Source organism: Trachurus trachurus (assembly GCF_905171665.1).
Source record: "Trachurus trachurus genome assembly, chromosome: 24".
In the NCBI taxonomy this organism is placed as follows: Eukaryota; Metazoa; Chordata; class Actinopteri; order Carangiformes; family Carangidae; genus Trachurus; species Trachurus trachurus.
In genome coordinates this window covers 16,030,720-16,050,221 of record NC_139910.1, presented here as the reverse complement: position 1 = coordinate 16,050,221, position 19,502 = coordinate 16,030,720, and the positions used below count along the sequence as shown (strand labels likewise).

Genomic DNA, 19,502 nt, shown 5'->3' with positions numbered 1-19,502 from the left:
TAACACAGCGGGACTCAGTCTTTTATTACACTCACCGACACTACACCGTCACTACACACACTCACACACTGTAACTTCACTTAACACTGCAGCTTCACCGCTGGTTCTTTAACCTCCTGCTCCATCAACACCTGAACAAAGCCGCTGCTCCACACCGCCTCCACCTGGAGGATTCACTGTTGATGCAGCTTTGCCTTGAAGAACCAGTCGGTATTGGTGATAGAGGAGGAATATCTATGGAGGAGTATACATACAGTATACCCCTCCATAGATAGGCTACTCTTGTAAGTGGTGTTTCCGTGCTTCAGAAACTGGAAGATAAAACTTTGCCAAAGAGCATGAAAATAAGCCTGATGGATGTTGGCAGCACATCAGTCAGTTCTAGTTTCTGAGTTTACACATAGTGGTCACCAAATTTTTAGGACACTTGGCACATTGAAGAGGTTTCTGTTGTTTTTGTTCAGTTGGCCGTTAATCATCATCACGCTCTATAGAAACCAGAATAGCGTCATCATAAGAAGATTTGGGTAATTCTCCTTGCGAAAAACAAGCTCGGCATTATTCACTGTCAATGTCACACAATCATGTTCCTTCACAGAAGAAGCTAAATTATTTACAAAGTCTGGACCTCAACCCCCTCGAACAAATGTGGGGCGAGTTGGAAAATAAACTGGACAGGTCTCGTATACATTCAAAGGAAAACCATTGGCTTTAGTAGCAGAAGGGATGGGATAATATTAGTGTTGAATTTTTCATTAAATATATTTATGTAATTGCTGTAAAAGGTGGACATACCAAACATTAAAGTTAAAAGTGGATAAAAATAGTGTATCATGTTTTGGAGGCAAAAAAAAAGGTCAGGTATTTTCAGATCTGTCAGCTGTTAATATAATTTTGACCACCACTGTAAACACAGACAAATTTGCATTAATTAACTTATTTATTTGTTCATTACACTGGTTATAGTTCGTGGTCTTCTGGGTGGTAAAGTTCACTCATCAGTCGGTAGATGTACGATGGCGCGTGACCTCCAATGTTTGAGATGAAGAGTGTGATGAGCTCAGGTGGGACGTAGTCGAACACCGGACAGTGCACATTCACCTTTGAGAGAATCTCCCCTGAAATGCAAACAGCAAAATGTGAATTACCCTGAACGCATCATTAGGGATATTATTATTCTGCAGGAATAGAATTATTTTACAGGATTGTAAAACTGTTCTTTTGTTAAAGATGTGCTTTACCTTCGGTGAAAGGAAGCACCTCATGTGGAGAGACAAACTTGTGGAAGGTGTCCTCTTCATTTGGGAACTGAGGACACAAAGTGACTTTCCTCATCATTTGTTCTCAGCAGGAATGATAATAATCTGACAGAATGTACCGTCGTTTTACCTGAGGTGAGAGCTTGAACATGGGAGCGCAGACAATCAGCGGTGTGGAGTGATGTTTGGCCGCGAGGGCCAGAGTGTGTGTCCCGTTCACTGCTCTCAGTCCTCCGTTAGCTAGAACTGTTTGTGTGCCAATGATGACCTGAAAAGAGATCATCGCCACTCACGTTAACCCACATTCTCCGACATGACGGATTCAGAGTCCTGTGTGGTGTTGAATACCTTATTAACGCGAGACATGACTGCAAATATGGCAGCATCTGCGATCACGGTTGTCTCGATGCCGGCTTTCGACAGACTAGTGGCCATTTCATGTCCCTGGTGGGAGGTGAAGAAATATGATTTTATTATAACATATAACTATAGTATATAAAAGTGTCTTACCAAAACAATCTTTTATCTCAATCACACCAAACTTTCTTGTTTTTCCTGCATACATTTGTAGCGTTCTTTCATGTTACCTGGCAGAAGGGTGCGCACTCAGCAACAATGACATGAAACTTTCGTTTGCGTGCAGCGTCTTTGAGGAAGGACTCCACGGTGCGAGAGCGACCGATCGTCATGATGACCTCATTAGAGTGGATGTGCTCCAGGGCCTGCATGGCAATGTTGTCCGTTGTTCCCTCTGAGGAATACAATGGTGCAGAGAGAAAAAACAACAACACTGTAACTACACAGATTAAACACAGACTTGGCTCAAGTTTATTTACTGAGAATCTAGTACCAAATTGACTGATAAATTACTACTAAGGAAACATACCCAGCTCAGTCAGCAACTCATTAATGGCCTCGATGACGTTGGCTTTGAGGGCGGCAAAATGCTGTCTGAAGTTCTCCTCGCTGAGACCTCCGGTGGTCAGCAGCTTGTGGAGGGACTCCTGCTGGTCTGCCTCTTCGCTGCTGCCTCGAGATCTGAGGGAAAATTGACAGTCAATTTTAACAAGCAATTTTAGCAACATCAATTTTTAAAAAAAAACCTTCTCAGATTGTAGATTAGTGACACAAATCTGTGTGGAGACTGATGCACACCTTAAAAAGCTTTTGTGGACAGGTGCGTTGGAGAACAGTCCATCTAAGGAAGAAAAAGTCTGCCCGCACACACTGTCCTTTGACATGCAAAAAACGTTTTAATTTTTTTTGTGTGGGCAACTTTTTTCTTCCTTAGATCAGTGACCCAGCAATTGTAAAACTGAAACTGAGGGAAGAAAACCCCTGAAAACAACATGTACTGTAGTTGCTCGTCTCTAAACCTCCACAGTGTCATATTGTCCACTTTTCTATTATGGTTGAGACTGCAAATTCATGACAAATGTATGAGGAACTACAAAAGAACTACTGAAGGCACCACATTTATATTATATGTATGTTTTATGTTTATAACACTTTACTTCACAGGCCTACACTTTCCAAGTTAAGCTTTTACATAATGAGCAAATAAAGAATTCATATTTTGTTGTTTGAACTGAAACATTTTTTACCAAAGAAACCTGAGTCCTAAGAAATTACCTGTACAATGAACCAAATTCCTTCAGTTAACTTAAGGAATAAAAAGTTGTTCAAAAATGTCAAAGTGGGGCCGAACTTTGTCAAGTCATCTGAAATGTATATGCGTAGACGACTGATTCTTGGTATCATGATGGAGAAGAATCATTACGTATTAACCATGAATGACACCCAGAGAAGATACATAAGTACTAAAAGCACAAACAATCTGGCTACAACCATTCATCATAATCAGGGCAAATCAGTGTATAATAATCAATGACCCTGATGTGTAACCTATCCAGTGCAGTTAGACGATCCATAACTGTTCACACACCTGGCATATTCCTCTCTGATGATCTTCAGCACTCGTCTGATCATGTTGCCAACAGTGGTCTCTGAGGGCTGGGCTGCAGTCATCCTCCTCCCCTCTTTACGGATGATTTCCATCAGATCTCCTGAAGAAAAGAAAAAACCGTCCAATTTAAGTGGAAATCAAGTATCTGCAACAAGCCATGGCTGGTGACAAATGAATACCCACAATTTCTACAGTATTAATCACATCTTCAAAGTTAGAGTATAAAAGTTCTTTCTTCTATTTAAGGTACAGAAAATAAAGCTCTGTCAGCCTCCCTGCTGACTCTGTAGTTAACTAACACTTCATCACATCACAGACTCCCTTGAAGAAACGAACACCACTCTTTAGACAGCTGTTGCATCAGCTGCAGTGGGTTTGTTGTTCAGCTACGACACTGTCAGCTGCTCTAACACCGCTGTAAAGTCTGCGTCCATCTGTACATTGACAGACTGGATGTTGTAGCATGATGACGCACCGGCGCTGTTCCACCGGGCCTGGGCTGTGATCCTGCGGAGCAGAGCCGTCGTTTCTCGGGCTGTCTCCGCCGAGCCCCGCAGCGGCCCCGTCCCGCTGCCTCCGCGCTTCAGGTCGGACAGAAACGCCTCGACTCTCTCGGTCAGGTCCGTCTCTTTGTCTGGGCCCGGCATGGCTGTGCTGGCTTCAACACGACACTAGCTGTCAAAGTAGAAAACTAGTGAACCCAATGTTTCCACCATGCAAAAATGTTTAGACGACGAGGGAAGGACTTCAGGAGTACTTCCGGGTCGTCGTGCCCATACTGTCCTCTGATTGGATGGACCGCCTCAGCGTCAATGTTTTTTTCAAATAGATCTTTATTAACAACAATAATTTCAGTACAAAGGCAGAAATGTGAAATACAGAAATGTGCATACAAAGCCAGGGGGGTTATTCAAATAAATGCAGTAAAAAAGAAAAAGAGCACAAATGAGATGTTTTGATAGCTTTCTTATTATTTGAGTCAGAGGATACTGTTCCGCTGTTCCGTTTCCCTTATTTATGCCACAAAACAGGGGTTTGAGTGACTAAATTTAGCTTTGTGTATGTATTTCCCTAATATGATTAAATCTGAGATAGTTATTTCTGTATTTTAATTTTTACATCATGGACACCAAAAAGTATATTGTTCCAATCTGAAGAAAAGTAAATCTTCAATGTGATAAAAAAAAAAAAAAATATTGCGTCAATGTTGCGTCGTTAGCGACAGGTTGCTGTGACGTTGGCAGTTTGAGACGTGCCGTGTGTTAAATCGCCGTAACGTGTTGCATCGGTGTGACGTTCATTCGTTACACCGATTATACAACCAGTTTTTTTTTTAGACATATCAAACGGAGGCAGGACTATTTCCATTCGTTAGAAATCTGTAAATCATGTTTCACTTTGGTAACTGTAGGTGCACAAACACAGCTTAATGTAATAAAATAGAAAATGCGTGTATAATACATCAATTCAGTGATCATGACAACCCATACAAAGCGGAAACTATGTAATGTGTATGCATTGTCATTTGATTCACAAATGTCACTGATGAGCAACATGGATGTTATTTTATGTAATTTTCTAAAATCTTTGTTCTGTTAAAGTAAGAACAACTTACTCACCTTCTCTTCTGGGTGAACTCCTTTTCATGGCATCTAGCTCGGATGGTTTGGGAGTGTGAGGACACTTGCTGTTGTTTTAAAAATAAAGCATCTTCCAAGTAAATGTAATGACTCCATCTTCTTTTCAAAGTGAAGATAATCAGCTGTAGTCACGAGATTTACACCAAACCAGCAAAAGTGCTCATCGCTCTTCAAGACAAGTCGTCACAAATTATACATGAACATTAAACCTCTGTGGAAAGTAAATTTAAAGTTGGAAAATTAAGTTTTTAATGGTCACTGTTGTGACCAGCAGAACAACCAATGTAGTGTACATAGTGCTGTGATGTTATTGTGCCATTTTCTCCTTTACAATTTGAGAGTGACAATATTGTAATATGATTACAGCTAATGTCTGTGCAGGTAAGAAAAATACATTTTAAGTAAAACTCTACCATACCAAACCCAACTATTAGCATCATAAGTAGGAGATACATGTTAAACTACATCGCAACTAATGTAAATTCATCCAATATTTTATTGAATAAAAGCCCAACACAAATTTACAAAATTTATCAGTCAACATAAAAATCATTGATTGCGCACAGTGCGCATGTTCATTGTTAAAAATGTATCCATGACAGATGCCTCAATTAATCCCTGTCAAAAAACAATCTGAATATTTGCAACCACCCACACTCTCACGTAACCCAGGCCTCTGAAGTATCTTTAACAAGAAGAAGCACGATGGATGGACCTGCAAGTACTGTACTTGGGGAGTGATAGTTTGAAAATGTCACAATAATAACTAAATTTACCAGTGTGTGAAGAAAAGAGGCACAGGACTGGGGGAAATGTTTGGTTAACTTACTTTACATTTCCCTTTAAAGCCTCCATCCATTGCAGTCTTAAAAGAAAAAAAAACTTGCACAATCATATATGAACTGTATCATAGGAACCAGGTGGTTAAATTGCTCATAGCCATATACATATGCTGGAAACACCCTCCGAAGAACAAGGTTTTTTGGTTTCTGGCTACTTTTGATTGGTGGTGAATTGCTGTTCAGGTGGTCCAAAAACAAAACTAGAACGTGCAAGAGCTAATAGAAGTGACCTAATTTATAACTAAGAGGATATCACTCTCACAACTCACAACCCCGCAAAAAATATACCTGTAGAAGCAACTAAATAGCATTTACAATATGAAAACAAACCAAAGACGCCGTTAAATTTAGCTACCAAACATGTATGCAAATTAAATGACATAACACAGAAGTTAAGTGGTTGCCAATTTTCTTATCAAAGTAACAACAAACCACTTTTTTTTTTTCCAAATAGCCTTCACTTGATCAAAGGGCACCAAGGATCTAGTCTGCTTGGCATGGTAAAGAATGTGTACATCAAAAGAAGGGCAAAGGACATTCGCTCATGGCACATCCATTCAAACTGAGCTCAAAATCAAACTGTTGAACTGATTGAAGGAACAAGTTCTTATTCAGTAAGTCGCAACATTTAAAAACAGTGCAGACAGAAACGTGAGGTACCATGGGGGTGGACGTATCTCACCCAGTGCACTGCAGTGACATACGCCTCCCATGTCTCACAGTGCATTTCTCCCTACAGCGCTTTTCATGTTTCAAACCCCTAAATAAGCAGGTGAATCTTTTTTCTTTTTTTCTTTTTTTCAGAGGACAACCTTGACATTCTCAAAACCGTGAAAACTAGAATTTGAGCCCCTCAACCCCACTTGCTGTTGTTTGCTGAAGCTAAGTCCAAGGAGGGTGGATGTCGGGATGCATTGGCTGACCGGCAAGTAGCTTCCCCCGAGGTTAGGAGCGGGGGGGGGGTCGCTTTTTACTCGATCAGCTTCTTTGCCTTGAAGAAACGCCTCAGGTAGAAGACCTGCCATGTGGCCAGCCCGATCAGACAGCACATTGAGAATATGCTGAAGTACAGCACACGTGTGTTGGTGGACTCTGGAAAACAGCAGAAAAAGAGAGAGGTGTGTTTTTAGACAAGTATTTTTTTTGTTCATAATAACAAAGAGACAACACTGATCTTTTTTTCTCTTTCCTCACATAATCAAAACCTCTAGGGTCAGCAGCAATTAGTCTACATGCTCTACTTGCTTTCAACAAAGTCACCCATTTTGTTTTTACCATTGGTGTCCCGCATCTCTTCCTCTCTTTTCTTCATGTAAGCAAAGTCATTGACGATGGACTCGGACAAGTCTTCCAGTCGTCTCAGCTCAACCTCAAGAGGCTTCAGCTTCTCCACCTTGGCAATCTGGAGGGGAAAAAAACAAGAGGCTTGAGGAATGATACCTGAGAAGTCTATCACTGATGACATAGAACGACCATTTAAACTGTGTTGTTATAAACTTTGTCCAGCAGGTGTCGCCCTTGGCTGTGAAAAGTGTTGAGATCATCCATGTTTGGCCTCTTAACTCTGGTCTACAGAGAAACAGGTTGGACCTTTATCTTAAACAAACTTGCGTGGTCGGTGTATGATGCAAACGAACATTCAAAGCCAACTTCTGAAGGAAACAAATCTACAGGATTTATCTGATGAATATGTAAAACCACCATTCATCATGTTGTAGTACAGGGCAGAGCCAGACTGATTAATAGGTTTGGAGGATTGCTGGTGATTGTGATTTTAAAAAAATGTAGCAGCAGTCATGACTGGTAGAGTACCGTTTGAGCTGTGACAGCCGTCACTCGTAAGGAGCTTCTTTTTTTTTTCATAGTGGCCGGTAATCAGCTGTTGGCCTTTTCTTGGTCCAAACAATCATTATAAAAAAAAAGGAAAAAAAAGTTAGATCGCTAGTTCACGATATTTCCTCTCCAAGCAGCAGTCAATAGTTGTGGTTTTAACTAATGGCTGCTCACACAACTGTTTACGTAGGTACTCTTTGGCAGGACTTGCTGTCAGACAGGTCACCAAACCTGCTCAGTTAAAGGTAGGGTTGGAGATTCTGGAAAAAACGCTTCTAGCAGGCCCCATTTTGAAAATACACAAGTCAAAAGTCCCAGCCCCTTTCCTCAGACCTCTCTCTGAAGCCACTCCTTCACCTTTCGGTGGACGTAGGTGAAGACACCCAACATGTATTGCCAGAGCCACATTGCCACCCATCAGACTGGAGTGTGGCTTTTCCACGGACGTAGGTGAAGACTGATCGAGCAAGCGGGAGGAGGGAGAGAGTGAGAGAGACGGCAGCTTGATTGGGGCGTAGGCAGAACTAGACATGAAGGCATCTGATTGGTTTTTCCTTTTCGGAGCGAAAAGCATGGATTGGTCAGAGTTTTGTCAGTCCTGCCGCTGCCACTTATTATCATTCCTTTTTCTGAATACAAAATGTATTGACTACTCCCAGGATAGAAGGACCATTTCACCCAGTATAACAAAAAGTGTTTCTGAACATAATCACCAACCATTATTTTAATAGGTTACCATGTCACTTGTGTTTATACATTTTGTGTAGTGTAATTAAGTGTGCGGTAAGTGGATTGTAAATAAACAAAAACGAAACAACAGTCCCCCCTTTCTGTAGACTACAGTGTGCCACAGATGGAGTATATAAATAATAAAGTCATAATCACAGAACTCATCAGACTAAACAATCAATGGATAATGCACAGTGCACCTGCCGAGTTCACTTTCTCCAACACTGTACAGCCACAGCACGTTTACCAAATAACCACCACCACGCTGTCTACTGAAGAGTCTGAATCCGTTCAAGGTTACACACCCACCAACGTAGGTAAATACATGTGCACATTCAGCTCCACCCACCAGCCCACAGACACAGGCATACCCGCTTTAGCCCCCACCCCCCGGACATCCACCCACACACTCACTCAGAAGAACAGGACGTCATGTTTGGTGCGCCATGTGTGGGAAGCAGGGCGATTCTCAGCGCGCAGCCTTTATCACTTGTTTACTCAGTAAGTGTTGCCAGAGGCAGCCAAGTGCTAACCCGTTCTCAGAAGAACTATTAAGTTATGTGAGTGATGATTTGAATCAATGCGCCCGTGTACAGGAAAATACTGAATAATGTGGAGGCGAAGAAACCTCCTCCACCGATTTCCCTGTGTTCTATTCTATGCATTGTTACCATTAGGAACAAGTGTTTTATGTGGTATATATGTAAATAAGGCACTGACTGCAGCAGTAAATTCTCGCCTCCACAGCTCATTGTGATTTATCAATCTGATGAAGGCATTGCTTATGTCAGTGTTGTGCAACGCTTACGTGTCTCTGGCGTCTCTTGAGTCTTACAAATTGTCTGATAAATAAAGGCCTTTATCCTGAATAGGGGTGTTGCTGAAGATTTAACAAAGTGTGCCAATTTGCATCTCTTCACGGTCCAAAAAGAACTCTGACCCAAATTTTAGTTTGTGGCCTCTGGCACTTTTATCGGTGTCAGTGTTGGCTACTAGTAAAACTCCTTCAGCAAGACCCGTGTCCCACATCCAGCGACGCAGCCAGGCTGCAGAGCAGACAGACTTTATTTTATCTACAGTATCTATCACATTACAAAGGCAACTTTACCTCTTCATAGTTTTTGGCCTCCACACCATGCTTCATGTCCAAATTGACCAGCTGGTCAGGCACTCTTCCAGTTCCTGATTAAAATAAGCAGAGTTTTTAACATCATATGCAACTGATAACAATAAAATAACAAAATAAATCAATTAAATTAAATTGTGGTTACTTGTGTGTGCAAGTAGAACATTAAAGGAGTTTATATTCATGCCAACTGTGAAACTTTATTATTAAATTTTTCATATTCTGGACAAATCCTTATTGTTTTCCTGTTACTCCCTCTACATTACTGCTCAACAAGAATACACTCTTTTTAATACATTGCCCTGGAAACGACCATGCACAAATTGACATCTTTAATTTTATAACCATCTGTGTGTGTGACAACAAAAATATCACCCAAGTTACACAACACATTTCATTTGCACACAAACTGAAGTAACATCCTGCCTTTGTTCATCCAAATTAATTCTGTGTGTGTTGAATAACTGCTTTAGTATTTATGCATCTAGATCAGTGAAAAAAGATGATGCCGGCTGGTTTTCCCAGGTGACACACTTACCCAAGGGGGACTTGCTTTCAAAGCACACCTCAAACATGTCATAATCCTCTGTGGTGAATGCAAACTTTCCTTTCGTTGCATCTTCCTTGGAGTAAAGAGTGTGACTGGAGGAATCTGTGATCTGCAGAGTTAGAGGGAAAATAATAATATAAACATCAGTCAAGTGCATAAATGATTGATGGAAAATTTAATGCCATCATTTATGTAACCCAAGCAAGATGATTATATTCGGTACAGCAAGGTGGAGTTGCCTGTATAAAACAGTGAATTTTAGACTTTCGTGCAGGGAAGTTTAACAATATCATACATTTTACAGATTTAAACTGTCCACAGAAGTCGGAACCACCGGATTAAACATCGTACCAACACAAAAGATCACTAGCAGCCCAAATTAGCATCAATCAGATCAGTGCAAAACATTCATCAACACCAATAAGTGTCTTTTCTTTATCACAAGGAAGACTACTGTAATTGTTACCATATGACAGCTGTTACAACGTAGAGACTGATTTACAAAACCTTATTGACTATCCTTTTTCAAATTAAGTTGCATTGAGTTGACAACAGTGTAAGGACAGACTCTCAGTATGGTGTGTAGGCTATGGATGTGCTCTATATGAGTCATTAAATAATTAAACACAAGCCGCCGACGTTGACATGTAGTCAACGCTAACAGCTAATGTGCTAACGCCGCTAGCCCGACTGTGCCAGCTGAATGGAGGCTAAGACTGACGTGTAACAGCAGCGGAGCCGAGCCGACGGCCTAATATCACACAACACACGACAACTGGGGGATAATCACCCACCTGAGTGTGTGATACAACTACATTTCACTGTTTTGATTTGTTTTACTTAAATGCGACTTCAGTAAAATCAGATTAAAGTAAAGTCTGAACGGTGATGATGTTACCACTGACGTTAGCCGGCTAATTAGCACCTCAAACCAGGAAGGCTAGTGTTTCTGGGCCTAGGCTAGCTACGATGCTAACAACAGTTGTCATAAAAAAAAAATCCTGCCGCAACTCCGCACAGCCCTAAAGGCTGTCCAAGATACAAGTTGTGAATTTCACAACCTTACGCACATCCACACAGTGAAGTCATTTCGGCCTCGGGAAGCAACCGGACCCGTTAGCCGCAGCTAGCCGCAGGTTTGTGTGCTCACCTTCAGATTAGTTTTGGTGTTCGCCTGTTCGCTTATTTCATACTCCCCCGTGACGAGGACGTCTTTGTGGATCTCCTCTCGTAAACACTTTCTTGAGTTGACCGGTAAAAAGAAAGAAATGGAAAATACCGATTCAATAAGAACCGGTAACAGCAGTAGCGCAGCGAGTCGAGCCATGGCTACCCCTCAACCGACCGACCGACCAACCAGCCCGTGCCAGCCCACCAGCTTAACGCCGAGCTCCAGCTCACACCGCCGGCCTCGCTCAACACCCGAGCGCCGCCGCCGGCCTGGAGGGAGAACTACACCGCATCCACTCAGTCACTCATCAGCCCCTGAGGTTATGGCGAAGTCAAACTGTGCTGTGCATGATAGGTCTAATTATCTGTTTGAAGGGGCAGAGCTCAGACTGCACCTAAACTTTGAGACAGTGCAAGTAAATTTTACATCTAGCTACTTGCGCATGTGCAACCAGTGAATTTGCTGTTTTTGTTGTTGTTGTTTTTTCAAAACATGGTGAAACATGAAAGCAGCAACTCAAAGAAAAAATTCTGCTGACACTGTTCTATAGGGTTAGGGTTAGGGTTAGTTCTATAAAAGAAAAAATGTTAGCCTGAAGCCCTGAGGGACCCTTGGGTGTCTGGGCAGTGGTCCACTTCAGTCAAGTGTTTCCAGTGTGTGGCCTTTAACCTTAAACCAACAGCTGTAGGCTACTGGCAATATTTTAAAAACATAAGGAGAGACATGGTGATTAGATTTGAGCTGGCCTCTCACTACCCCTGTATCTGAGTGGTGACGACCACCCCACAGCATCACGTCAGAAAAGGGAAGGATAACAATGAAGGTAGGTGCAGCAGGTCCACGTGGTACTCAGGGCAAAAGCTTACAAGAAATGGGTGATGAGAATCCCATTCAGTGTGGCGGCACTGAGAACTTAAAAGCATCCCATGCTTAAATCTTCAAGTCACAAGTCACTTATACCACAAACTACTCAACACCACAAGACTGCTGGTATACCCTCAAGAGAGGACATGCCCAGGGAGGGAAAGTGAGATGTGCAGCACCTTTGGGAAAGCAAATGCATCAGATGTCTCTGAATCACGAAATCAGCATGGAGGGGCTCTGTCTGAGACAGAAAGAGGAAATTCACATCAAATTCACAAATACCAGGTCCACGTACTGAGAAAAAGCTTCTGATCTCCATCCACATGTATTGCAGGATGCACACATACATGATAACACCAGAGTTGCTTAGTTTCTTGAGGAATACAGTGAGATGCAGTTGAAAACTCATTAACATGGAACAGGGGAAAAACATCTCTTATTTAATGACTGGACACAAAACAATAGACTACACATTTCATTCTTTATAAGTATAAATGAATCCATGCAGTTGGGCTGCAAACAGTACAAAGGGCCCAGCAATGCAATAGGACAGCATCATAAAGTAGTAGCGGGGTTACAGTGAATATTCAGGGTCCACATGTCAGTTTGGGACTTTGCAGGACTCCAATAGCCACAAGCTCTTGTTGTGTTAATGTATTTCAGACAGGAGCCTTTAAAAATATTGGCAGTCAATGTTTCTAGTTTTGACAATACTCCAGAGCCCGAACACAGAATGCAACATATTTAGGCGCGAGGCCCTCTAGTGGGTCCGAGTGGGAATGTTTTAGAGACTTATCAGAGGCAGAATGTGAGAGGATTGTGTTAACATGGAAGTATTAGAAAGATCAGAGGCTTTCACCTGCCTATCAAAATTCACTTTATTCAAGAATTATTGGCAATTATATATTTCAAATGGACATTAACGGACAATTATTTCAGTTCTAGGCATTTTGGTCTACAGTCTGGTCTGGTGTTGTGTTGTTGTTATTGGGAACTCAGCATGACAATCAATGTATGACCTGTGTTTCATATCTTGTAAACTCCTTTGGCAGCAGCCAAACACTGTAACTTGAATGAGTGATGATTGATATACTTTTATAATTGTATATTCTATCAGTTTCCATAAACCTACATTGATATTGCTCTTATGGGATTAGAAATACACTCTTTTGATTTCATTCTATCGACTGCTCACAATTAGCTTATTGATATTTATAGATTTTCTATCAAAAACGTCTTTAATATTACCATAATTGCATAATAATCCATCCAATATGTGGCTGATAAATCCGGATTATGAAACAGACATATCATGCTCAGTGTTGGCTGGGGTATTTTGAAAATCCCAAAAGCTATTATTTTTCTGTCAGCAGCTCAGGGATTACCCAATTACATATGATAGAGCTGTCCAGTTTCCAGGGAAACATCCTTGTTACGGATCCCACGAGACGAGACGAGAACAGGCTGCTGAGTGGGGAGTCTGGCACTAAGTGAACGGTAATTATTGGATAGAGAAATCCCTCCAGTATTGTAGCTTAGTGCGTCAAATAACCTCCAAGAATAGCATGTCACACACTCCTCCTTGCCACAGAGCTTTTAGACTATAAATGAGATCCACAAAACTTTATTCTCATGTACCTGTGACTTAACTATACTGAAACGGGAACATCACATCTGCCCATTAAACCTTAGTTCAGGCCATTTCAGTCATTTTCAAGAGCAATATTCATCGTACATTGGATATTTAAAGAGGTCAGATGAGGTCTTTAAACCACTTGGAAAACTACTTCAGTAATATGACAATTGATTGACTAACCTTTTTATCACCTCTTGGCACTGGTTCAGTGTTGCGTGCTATTATGAAAGTACTACAGAGTGGAGTAGCTACTTCCATAAACGAGCCCGCTTGCTGACGCATGTCTCCACACCCTTTAATAGCTGGTTAGCGGCTGTCATGCGTTGCGTTGTTATCGCTCACAGATCTGTAAAACAAATATGTATTGATAAGGACACACCATTCAGACAGAGTTCAAACACAATTTTGATTGGTCATGCACTACCACAGAAGAAAACACAGACTGTGTCATAGGGACTTCATTTCGTAGAATATTTGCATTGTGTCAGATGGAGTTACAGTTATGATGACACCCATGATGGTAAAACATTGAAAGGAACATGTCAAATCAAGTGCACGTTATTAGGTAATAAGGCATCATAACCGCATCACTCTGTCACTCACAGAGACTCAGGGAAAAAACAGAACCATTTAATTTGGGCTTTCTTAAAGGTTTCATATCCTCTCTCGACACAAAGGGAAGGTATCAGGAGATGGATTTCTGTGAATATGGAGCTGAGCCAAATTGAGCTCTTTTCATCGTGTCACGGAGGCGACTCGGCTGTTTCATCATCACTGTGCTCGCAATTACACCCAGGCAGGGATCCTCTGTCTGTCTCCCTCCCAGCCTATCCTCATACACTCATCATTTCTCCTTTCCTCCTCCTCCTCCTCCTCGCCTTAGTTTCTTCCTCTCTGTCTATCAGGCGTGCGCTGCCTGGTCCCTCCCCTGGGTTGCAGCACCGACGCAGGTTGGCGTCATAGTGGTCTAATTTTACTGCTGTTGATGCTGATGTTAAAAGAAGCAATAGGCACCTGCTATTTCTGCCGCTACCCCATCTCCCTAGGGCCGCCAAAAAGGTATTAATAGACAGAGTTATTAGGCACTGCATCGTCGCACATAGAGGCTTTATTGAGGAAAAGAAGCTCTGCTTAAGTGCAAGGGAAAACATATCGGTGCTCTGAATTCAGTGGTTATACAACAGCATTGCACTGACAAGACATGAGGCTCTGCACTGCTTCAGTTCAAGCATTTTGAGGGTGTACTACAAGCAAGAGCTGAGGAAGTGGTGCATTGTACTTCTGCAACTTAAATCTTTAAATTGTATCAAATATTTTAACCTTTTGGTTAGTTTCAAGTCTTCCTCTGGAGAAGTAGGCCATACTGGAAGTAAAGGAAGAACTGCTGATATATTGGCAGTGTTGCACAAAAGGGTGTGTCCACAATGAAAAACTCAAACGTCAGCAAAAGTCAGTTATTGTGTGATAGTAGTTTTTCATCCTGCCTGTGCCAAATGCGCACGTATTTCCTGGTGAGGCAATCCGCCTTTGGATGATTCTTAACATGGTATAAGGTTGATAGTCGGTGAAATGGGCGAGAGAGGCGCAAGAATGACACATGGGAGGGACAGGATGGAAAGATTCTTGTTGCAAACTGCGTAACTAACACAGAGTTGCACAAATGGCAGAAATTTTGTCAAAGATACAAACTGTGGTAAAAATAAATAAATACATAACAAAAAGAAATCCCCACCAAAATAAGGAAAAGAACAAATCACCTCATGTGATAAGAGGAAATCAGTTTGTTTGATTAAAGCCAACAGAAAGGTAGGCTACTACATGATAACTCACCTTGTTTAACTTGAAATGAAATGACCATTGTTAGTTAGTGATGAACGTGTTGTCATCATGTTCGTACCTTCACCTTCTGAATAATTTTCTGTTCAAGAGAAAATAGAAGAGACAGGATGACATTAGTGCTCACAGAGCCAGACAGATGCATGAAACTCTCAGCTTTATAGGATTATCTTGCATTCACGTGAACCTTGAGGACATGAGCTGAGATGAAGTGACCACTGACCACCATGATTACTTTAAAATTGTTTTTTAAAACAACTAATTAATAATGATAGTGGATAAGAACATGTGTGTAAATAGGCAAATATAAATACATGCAAATAATAACATCTTTGTCTCTAAATATTCACTGTGTGTAAAATGTATCAGAGTTAACTAACCTGCATTAACAACCAGTGCAAATATATGATATTCTAGATAATTTGTCATTTATGTTTCTAGATCACCATCTTATACACTGGGTATGTAGCCTACATGTGACCCCTTTATCAAACAAGAGGTTTGATGTGATGTGGGCAGGTCAGTGAAGGTTAATAATAGTTGAATTTAAACCTTCCCAGTCAACAGAATAAATGAAACCGACGCAGACTGTGGTGAAAATGTTGCTTTCGAGTGTGATTTCTCTTGTGTACGGTAACCACAATCTTTCGTCAATGTAGCCAAGTGTCTGCAGCGGTTTGTCGACCTGCGACATCATTGTGAGAGACCTATCTGCAGCACATCACGTTTTCTTTTCTTTTTTCTTTCCGACAGCCTAAACTAAAATGAGGAGAGGGAAACCTCCGAGGCGAAGACCTGGGCTTCATGAAGGCTACGTAGTTGAGCGGAAAAAGGTGTCTGACCAAGCGCCATGTCGGCTCCTTGCAGGAAGACAGCAGCGCAGCGGCGAGTTGTTCTAGCGTTCTATATTTGGGCAAGGAAGTCTGACGTCATCGCGCTGGGTTTGCAAATTAAAAAAATGGAAAGAACGCACTGACGTAGGAGCCCTGACGTATAGTTAACCTTGGCAACAGACGGAACAATAAATAGAGCCAGTGGAGGTGCAGGAAAGTTGCCTCTATTCCTTATACAGGCTAATTTTAGACATTATTTTAATTGCGTGTTCGACTGCTAGTTATACAACGAAAATGCATGTGTAATATGAGCATATGTAATATTGCATATAAGAGGGCAAAAGATTCAACCAGGCAAACTGAAGTGAATTTAAATATCACTATTTTATTTACATCTCTTACAAACAACATTCATCTTGACTCTCTCTGTAAAAAAATAAATTGAAATTTCATAAATTAAAATCACTAATGTTTTCACAGAAAACCTCATACTAGAGATAGACCACTCAGACCATGGTTAAGACAAAGCACGTCAGTTTTAAAGTTTTCACAAACAGTTCACAAGTACTCTCACATTCCATCAACCAGAAAAACAAACTGGATCAATAATAGCTATTGCTCGGAGCACACATCAATACTACAATAAGTTTTGTTATCTAGCACCATAAAATCATATATTAACTCATATAACGACTAGGTGGTATTAGTTGAAACATGCTTTTTAACTTGCTACATTGGTGTAATAGGCAAGTATAGATAAAGGCAAATAAAATATTAAATAATTTGCTTCCTGGTACAAGTCCATTCCATAGCCCTGTGATCTGCACATCTATCTCATAACATCAAGAAAATGTGCTTGATAGGAAGTATTTTTGTTTGTGGAAGAGTCTTTAAAGGGCCAGCAGGGTTGGTGAGCTGAGGGAATCAGAGGACTGGTCGTTGCTGTTGCTTCCTCTCCTGTGGGCGACGCCACAGGTGGGGAAGGTCTCTGCCTCTGGGAAGGTAAACACAAAAGAAGACGTGTAGGTGGTGCCGGCGGGGGTGCAGGTCACCACAGGTGTGCACAGGGGCTCAAAGTCATTGTTATTGGCTGAAGCATGGAGGGGCTCCCAGTCCTGAGTTGTGTAGAGGGAGCTGGACAGGTCAACCTCTGGCACTGACCGCGCCGTCTCCATCTCCGTCTTTGCGAGCAGATCCAGAGACTCCTCCAGGACGGAGGAGTCCAGGTCTGTCATCTTGACCGTGCTGCTGGAGATGGTGGCGGTGGAGAGGACGGAGCTGCTGCTGGAGAAGATTGAGTTGGAGGTTGAGGTGAAGGTCGGCTGGCTGGTAGTGATGGCGGATGTGGTGGTCTGCGGATGGGAAGACACCTCGGTGGAGAGGCAGGGATGGACGGGAGAGATGGAGACCATGGAGAAGTCCGTGTCCAGCTCTGAGGGGATTTTGCAGATGGGCTGGTGGGCGGCCAGAATGAACTCAAGCCTTTCCTTCTCCTTCATAAGATTAGCAATATCGTTCTGCAGACTGGACTTTTCATCTTCAAGCTCATCAGTTTCCTGCAATTGATGAAGATGAAGAAAACATTAACTTGGCTGTTTGACAACATTGCTTTTAGCTGCGGCATGAAGTAGATTTTAATGAATGAGGGTAAATCTGTGGGATACTTACAGCTTGCAGAGTGTCGGTAAGCTCTCGCCTCCTGTTGCGGCACTTTGCTGCTGCCTGCTTATTTCTCTCTCTGCGAACCCTTTTCTTCTCTTCCTCCTCAGGTGTAACCTGCACATAAGACAAGAAAAAGTTAAGACTCAAGTTCTATGATACTTAATGCACTGCAATAAGAAAGCTACTACTTGTTAGGTAACTCCTAAAATAGATTGCTGGATGATAATTACCTGTTCCATTCTGCCCCTCTTGGTCGAGGAAGACCTCATGCCTTGTCTGGGGTATGCAGGGCTGGGGCTGGAGCTGTAGGGGTGAGCTCTGTGAGAAGGAGCCACTGAGGAGATCAAAGGCTGAACCATCCACTGCAGATCTGGGCTTGTTGAAATGGCTGTGACAGTGGGGATGAAGGAGGCACTTGATGCTGTCAGGTCAGTGAAATCCTGGAGGGAATGAAAGCAAGAGGATTGTCAGTCTGGTATACTTTCAAAAGAGGAGGGGTGCAGCTTTGCAGGGTACGTATGAATGAAGCACAGGGTCTATAAAAAGCTACATGGTTTAAAAATATCCTTGTGATGTCAACTATGACGTTACACTCTCTCTATGGAGTTTCCAGGTGGATGAATGAAAATTGTGAAGCGCAGGTCAGCAGGCTATGTCAAGCAGAATCGGCAGAGGCTATCGCTTTAGCCTATAGTTATAACTATAAAATAACATATTTATTGCTTTCTAGCGGTATGTTTTGTCCTCATAACAGTAGCTAATTCAGAGAAGCTTCATCTTTAGCTTTTTAAGTTGTTCTTTTCATGCCAAACTATAACAACTTAACATATTAAGTAAGCTAGAATGTTTAATAATATTAGACTGGACGTACCTGAGACTGTGGAGATCCCAAGCTGGAGTAAGATCCTGCTGGGGATGGGTAATATCCCAGATTGTCCGCTGATGGGGAAGCTGTGCTGCAGCGGGAGGAGGAATCGCAGTCCGCGTTGAAACCGGTGAACATCATCGTTCCCAAAGAACAAGACAAATATGAAGATCCAAACAAACTCTGCGAGGGAGGGTCTTGAAATAAGAAAATCCCTGTAGTGGGTTTGTGGAAAAAGCTCTTAAGTTCTGCTCCCGGTCTCTTTCCCTGTTGTCGTTGCTCTGCTAGTGAAAGTTTGAATGCCAACTCAGGCACCACGGAGGCCTTTTATAGTCTACCAGTGACGTCGAAAAGGGGAGTGCCCTTTTTTCGGCACCGAGAGGAAAAAAACACCAAAACACCGCCTTAACAACGCAGTAATACGCCAGCTTACTGCCTGTAGGTTCTTTAAAAGTTAAATATACAATACCCGCTCATGTTATCTAAAGCCAAAAAGTGATATTTAGCAATATTTTTTAAGTTCACCCTCAAGAAATGGAATATTCCAGAACGGGATCCCCAATACGTAATTTGCCAAATATGGTGCATCCTGTTTAAGGGGCGGTCCTTGCTGGGAAATACACCTTCCGAGATTGGCCGACAGCGAGTTGACGTTATGTAAGACAACAAACACAGAGGCTGTTGTGAAAA

At 41.9% G+C, this 19,502-nt stretch overlaps 3 protein-coding genes across 3 annotated transcripts; all 3 read right to left on the bottom strand.

The window, feature by feature from the left end:
* Positions 1-943: 943 nt before the first annotated feature.
* Positions 944-3,983, bottom strand: eif2b2 (eukaryotic translation initiation factor 2B, subunit 2 beta). The gene is made up of 8 exons (XM_084000425.1): positions 3,701-3,983; positions 3,205-3,325; positions 2,146-2,297; positions 1,847-2,010; positions 1,608-1,703; positions 1,390-1,527; positions 1,242-1,308; positions 944-1,118 (listed from the first exon to the last, which is right to left on the bottom strand). The coding sequence occupies exons 1-8, from the start codon at positions 3,870-3,872 to the stop codon at positions 961-963; spliced, it is 1,068 nt and encodes a 355-aa protein (XP_083856551.1). The 5' UTR covers positions 3,873-3,983; the 3' UTR covers positions 944-960.
* Positions 3,984-5,381: 1,398 nt separating this feature from the next.
* tmed10 (transmembrane p24 trafficking protein 10) lies at positions 5,382-11,341 on the bottom strand. The gene is made up of 5 exons (XM_084000754.1): positions 11,096-11,341; positions 9,934-10,054; positions 9,378-9,451; positions 6,983-7,109; positions 5,382-6,799 (listed from the first exon to the last, which is right to left on the bottom strand). The coding sequence occupies exons 1-5, from the start codon at positions 11,270-11,272 to the stop codon at positions 6,678-6,680; spliced, it is 621 nt and encodes a 206-aa protein (XP_083856880.1). The 5' UTR covers positions 11,273-11,341; the 3' UTR covers positions 5,382-6,677.
* Positions 11,342-16,650: 5,309 nt separating this feature from the next.
* fosab (v-fos FBJ murine osteosarcoma viral oncogene homolog Ab) lies at positions 16,651-19,111 on the bottom strand. Its single transcript, XM_084001123.1, has 4 exons — positions 18,819-19,111; positions 18,178-18,387; positions 17,954-18,061; positions 16,651-17,841 (listed from the first exon to the last, which is right to left on the bottom strand). The coding sequence occupies exons 1-4, from the start codon at positions 18,951-18,953 to the stop codon at positions 17,176-17,178; spliced, it is 1,119 nt and encodes a 372-aa protein (XP_083857249.1). The 5' UTR covers positions 18,954-19,111; the 3' UTR covers positions 16,651-17,175.
* Between the last annotated feature and the right edge of the window lie 391 nt (positions 19,112-19,502).

What these genes read in the sequence shown, in the direction of transcription:
- eif2b2 (XM_084000425.1), bottom strand. Translation starts at nt 3,872, where the DNA reads ATGCCGGGCCCAGACAAAGAGACGGACCTGACCGAGAGAGTCGAGGCG. An exon ending in GGCCCGGTGGAACAGCGCCG is followed by an intron (nt 3,326 to 3,700) that starts GTGCGTCATCAT and finishes TCTTTTCTTCAG; the next exon opens with GAGATCTGATGGAAATCATC. An exon ending in TGAGTTGCTGACTGAGCTGG is followed by an intron (nt 2,011 to 2,145) that starts GTATGTTTCCTT and finishes TGTATTCCTCAG; the next exon opens with AGGGAACAACGGACAACATT.
- tmed10 (XM_084000754.1), bottom strand. Translation starts at nt 11,272, where the DNA reads ATGGCTCGACTCGCTGCGCTACTGCTGTTACCGGTTCTTATTGAATCG. An exon ending in ACACCAAAACTAATCTGAAG is followed by an intron (nt 10,055 to 11,095) that starts GTGAGCACACAA and finishes CTAACTCTGCAG; the next exon opens with ATCACAGATTCCTCCAGTCA. An exon ending in AGGCCAAAAACTATGAAGAG is followed by an intron (nt 7,110 to 9,377) that starts GTAAAGTTGCCT and finishes TTTCCCCTCCAG; the next exon opens with ATTGCCAAGGTGGAGAAGCT.
- fosab (XM_084001123.1), bottom strand. Translation starts at nt 18,953, where the DNA reads ATGATGTTCACCGGTTTCAACGCGGACTGCGATTCCTCCTCCCGCTGC. An exon ending in AGAGGGGCAGAATGGAACAG is followed by an intron (nt 18,062 to 18,177) that starts GTAATTATCATC and finishes TCTTATGTGCAG; the next exon opens with GTTACACCTGAGGAGGAAGA. An exon ending in TTACCGACACTCTGCAAGCT is followed by an intron (nt 17,842 to 17,953) that starts GTAAGTATCCCA and finishes CATCAATTGCAG; the next exon opens with GAAACTGATGAGCTTGAAGA.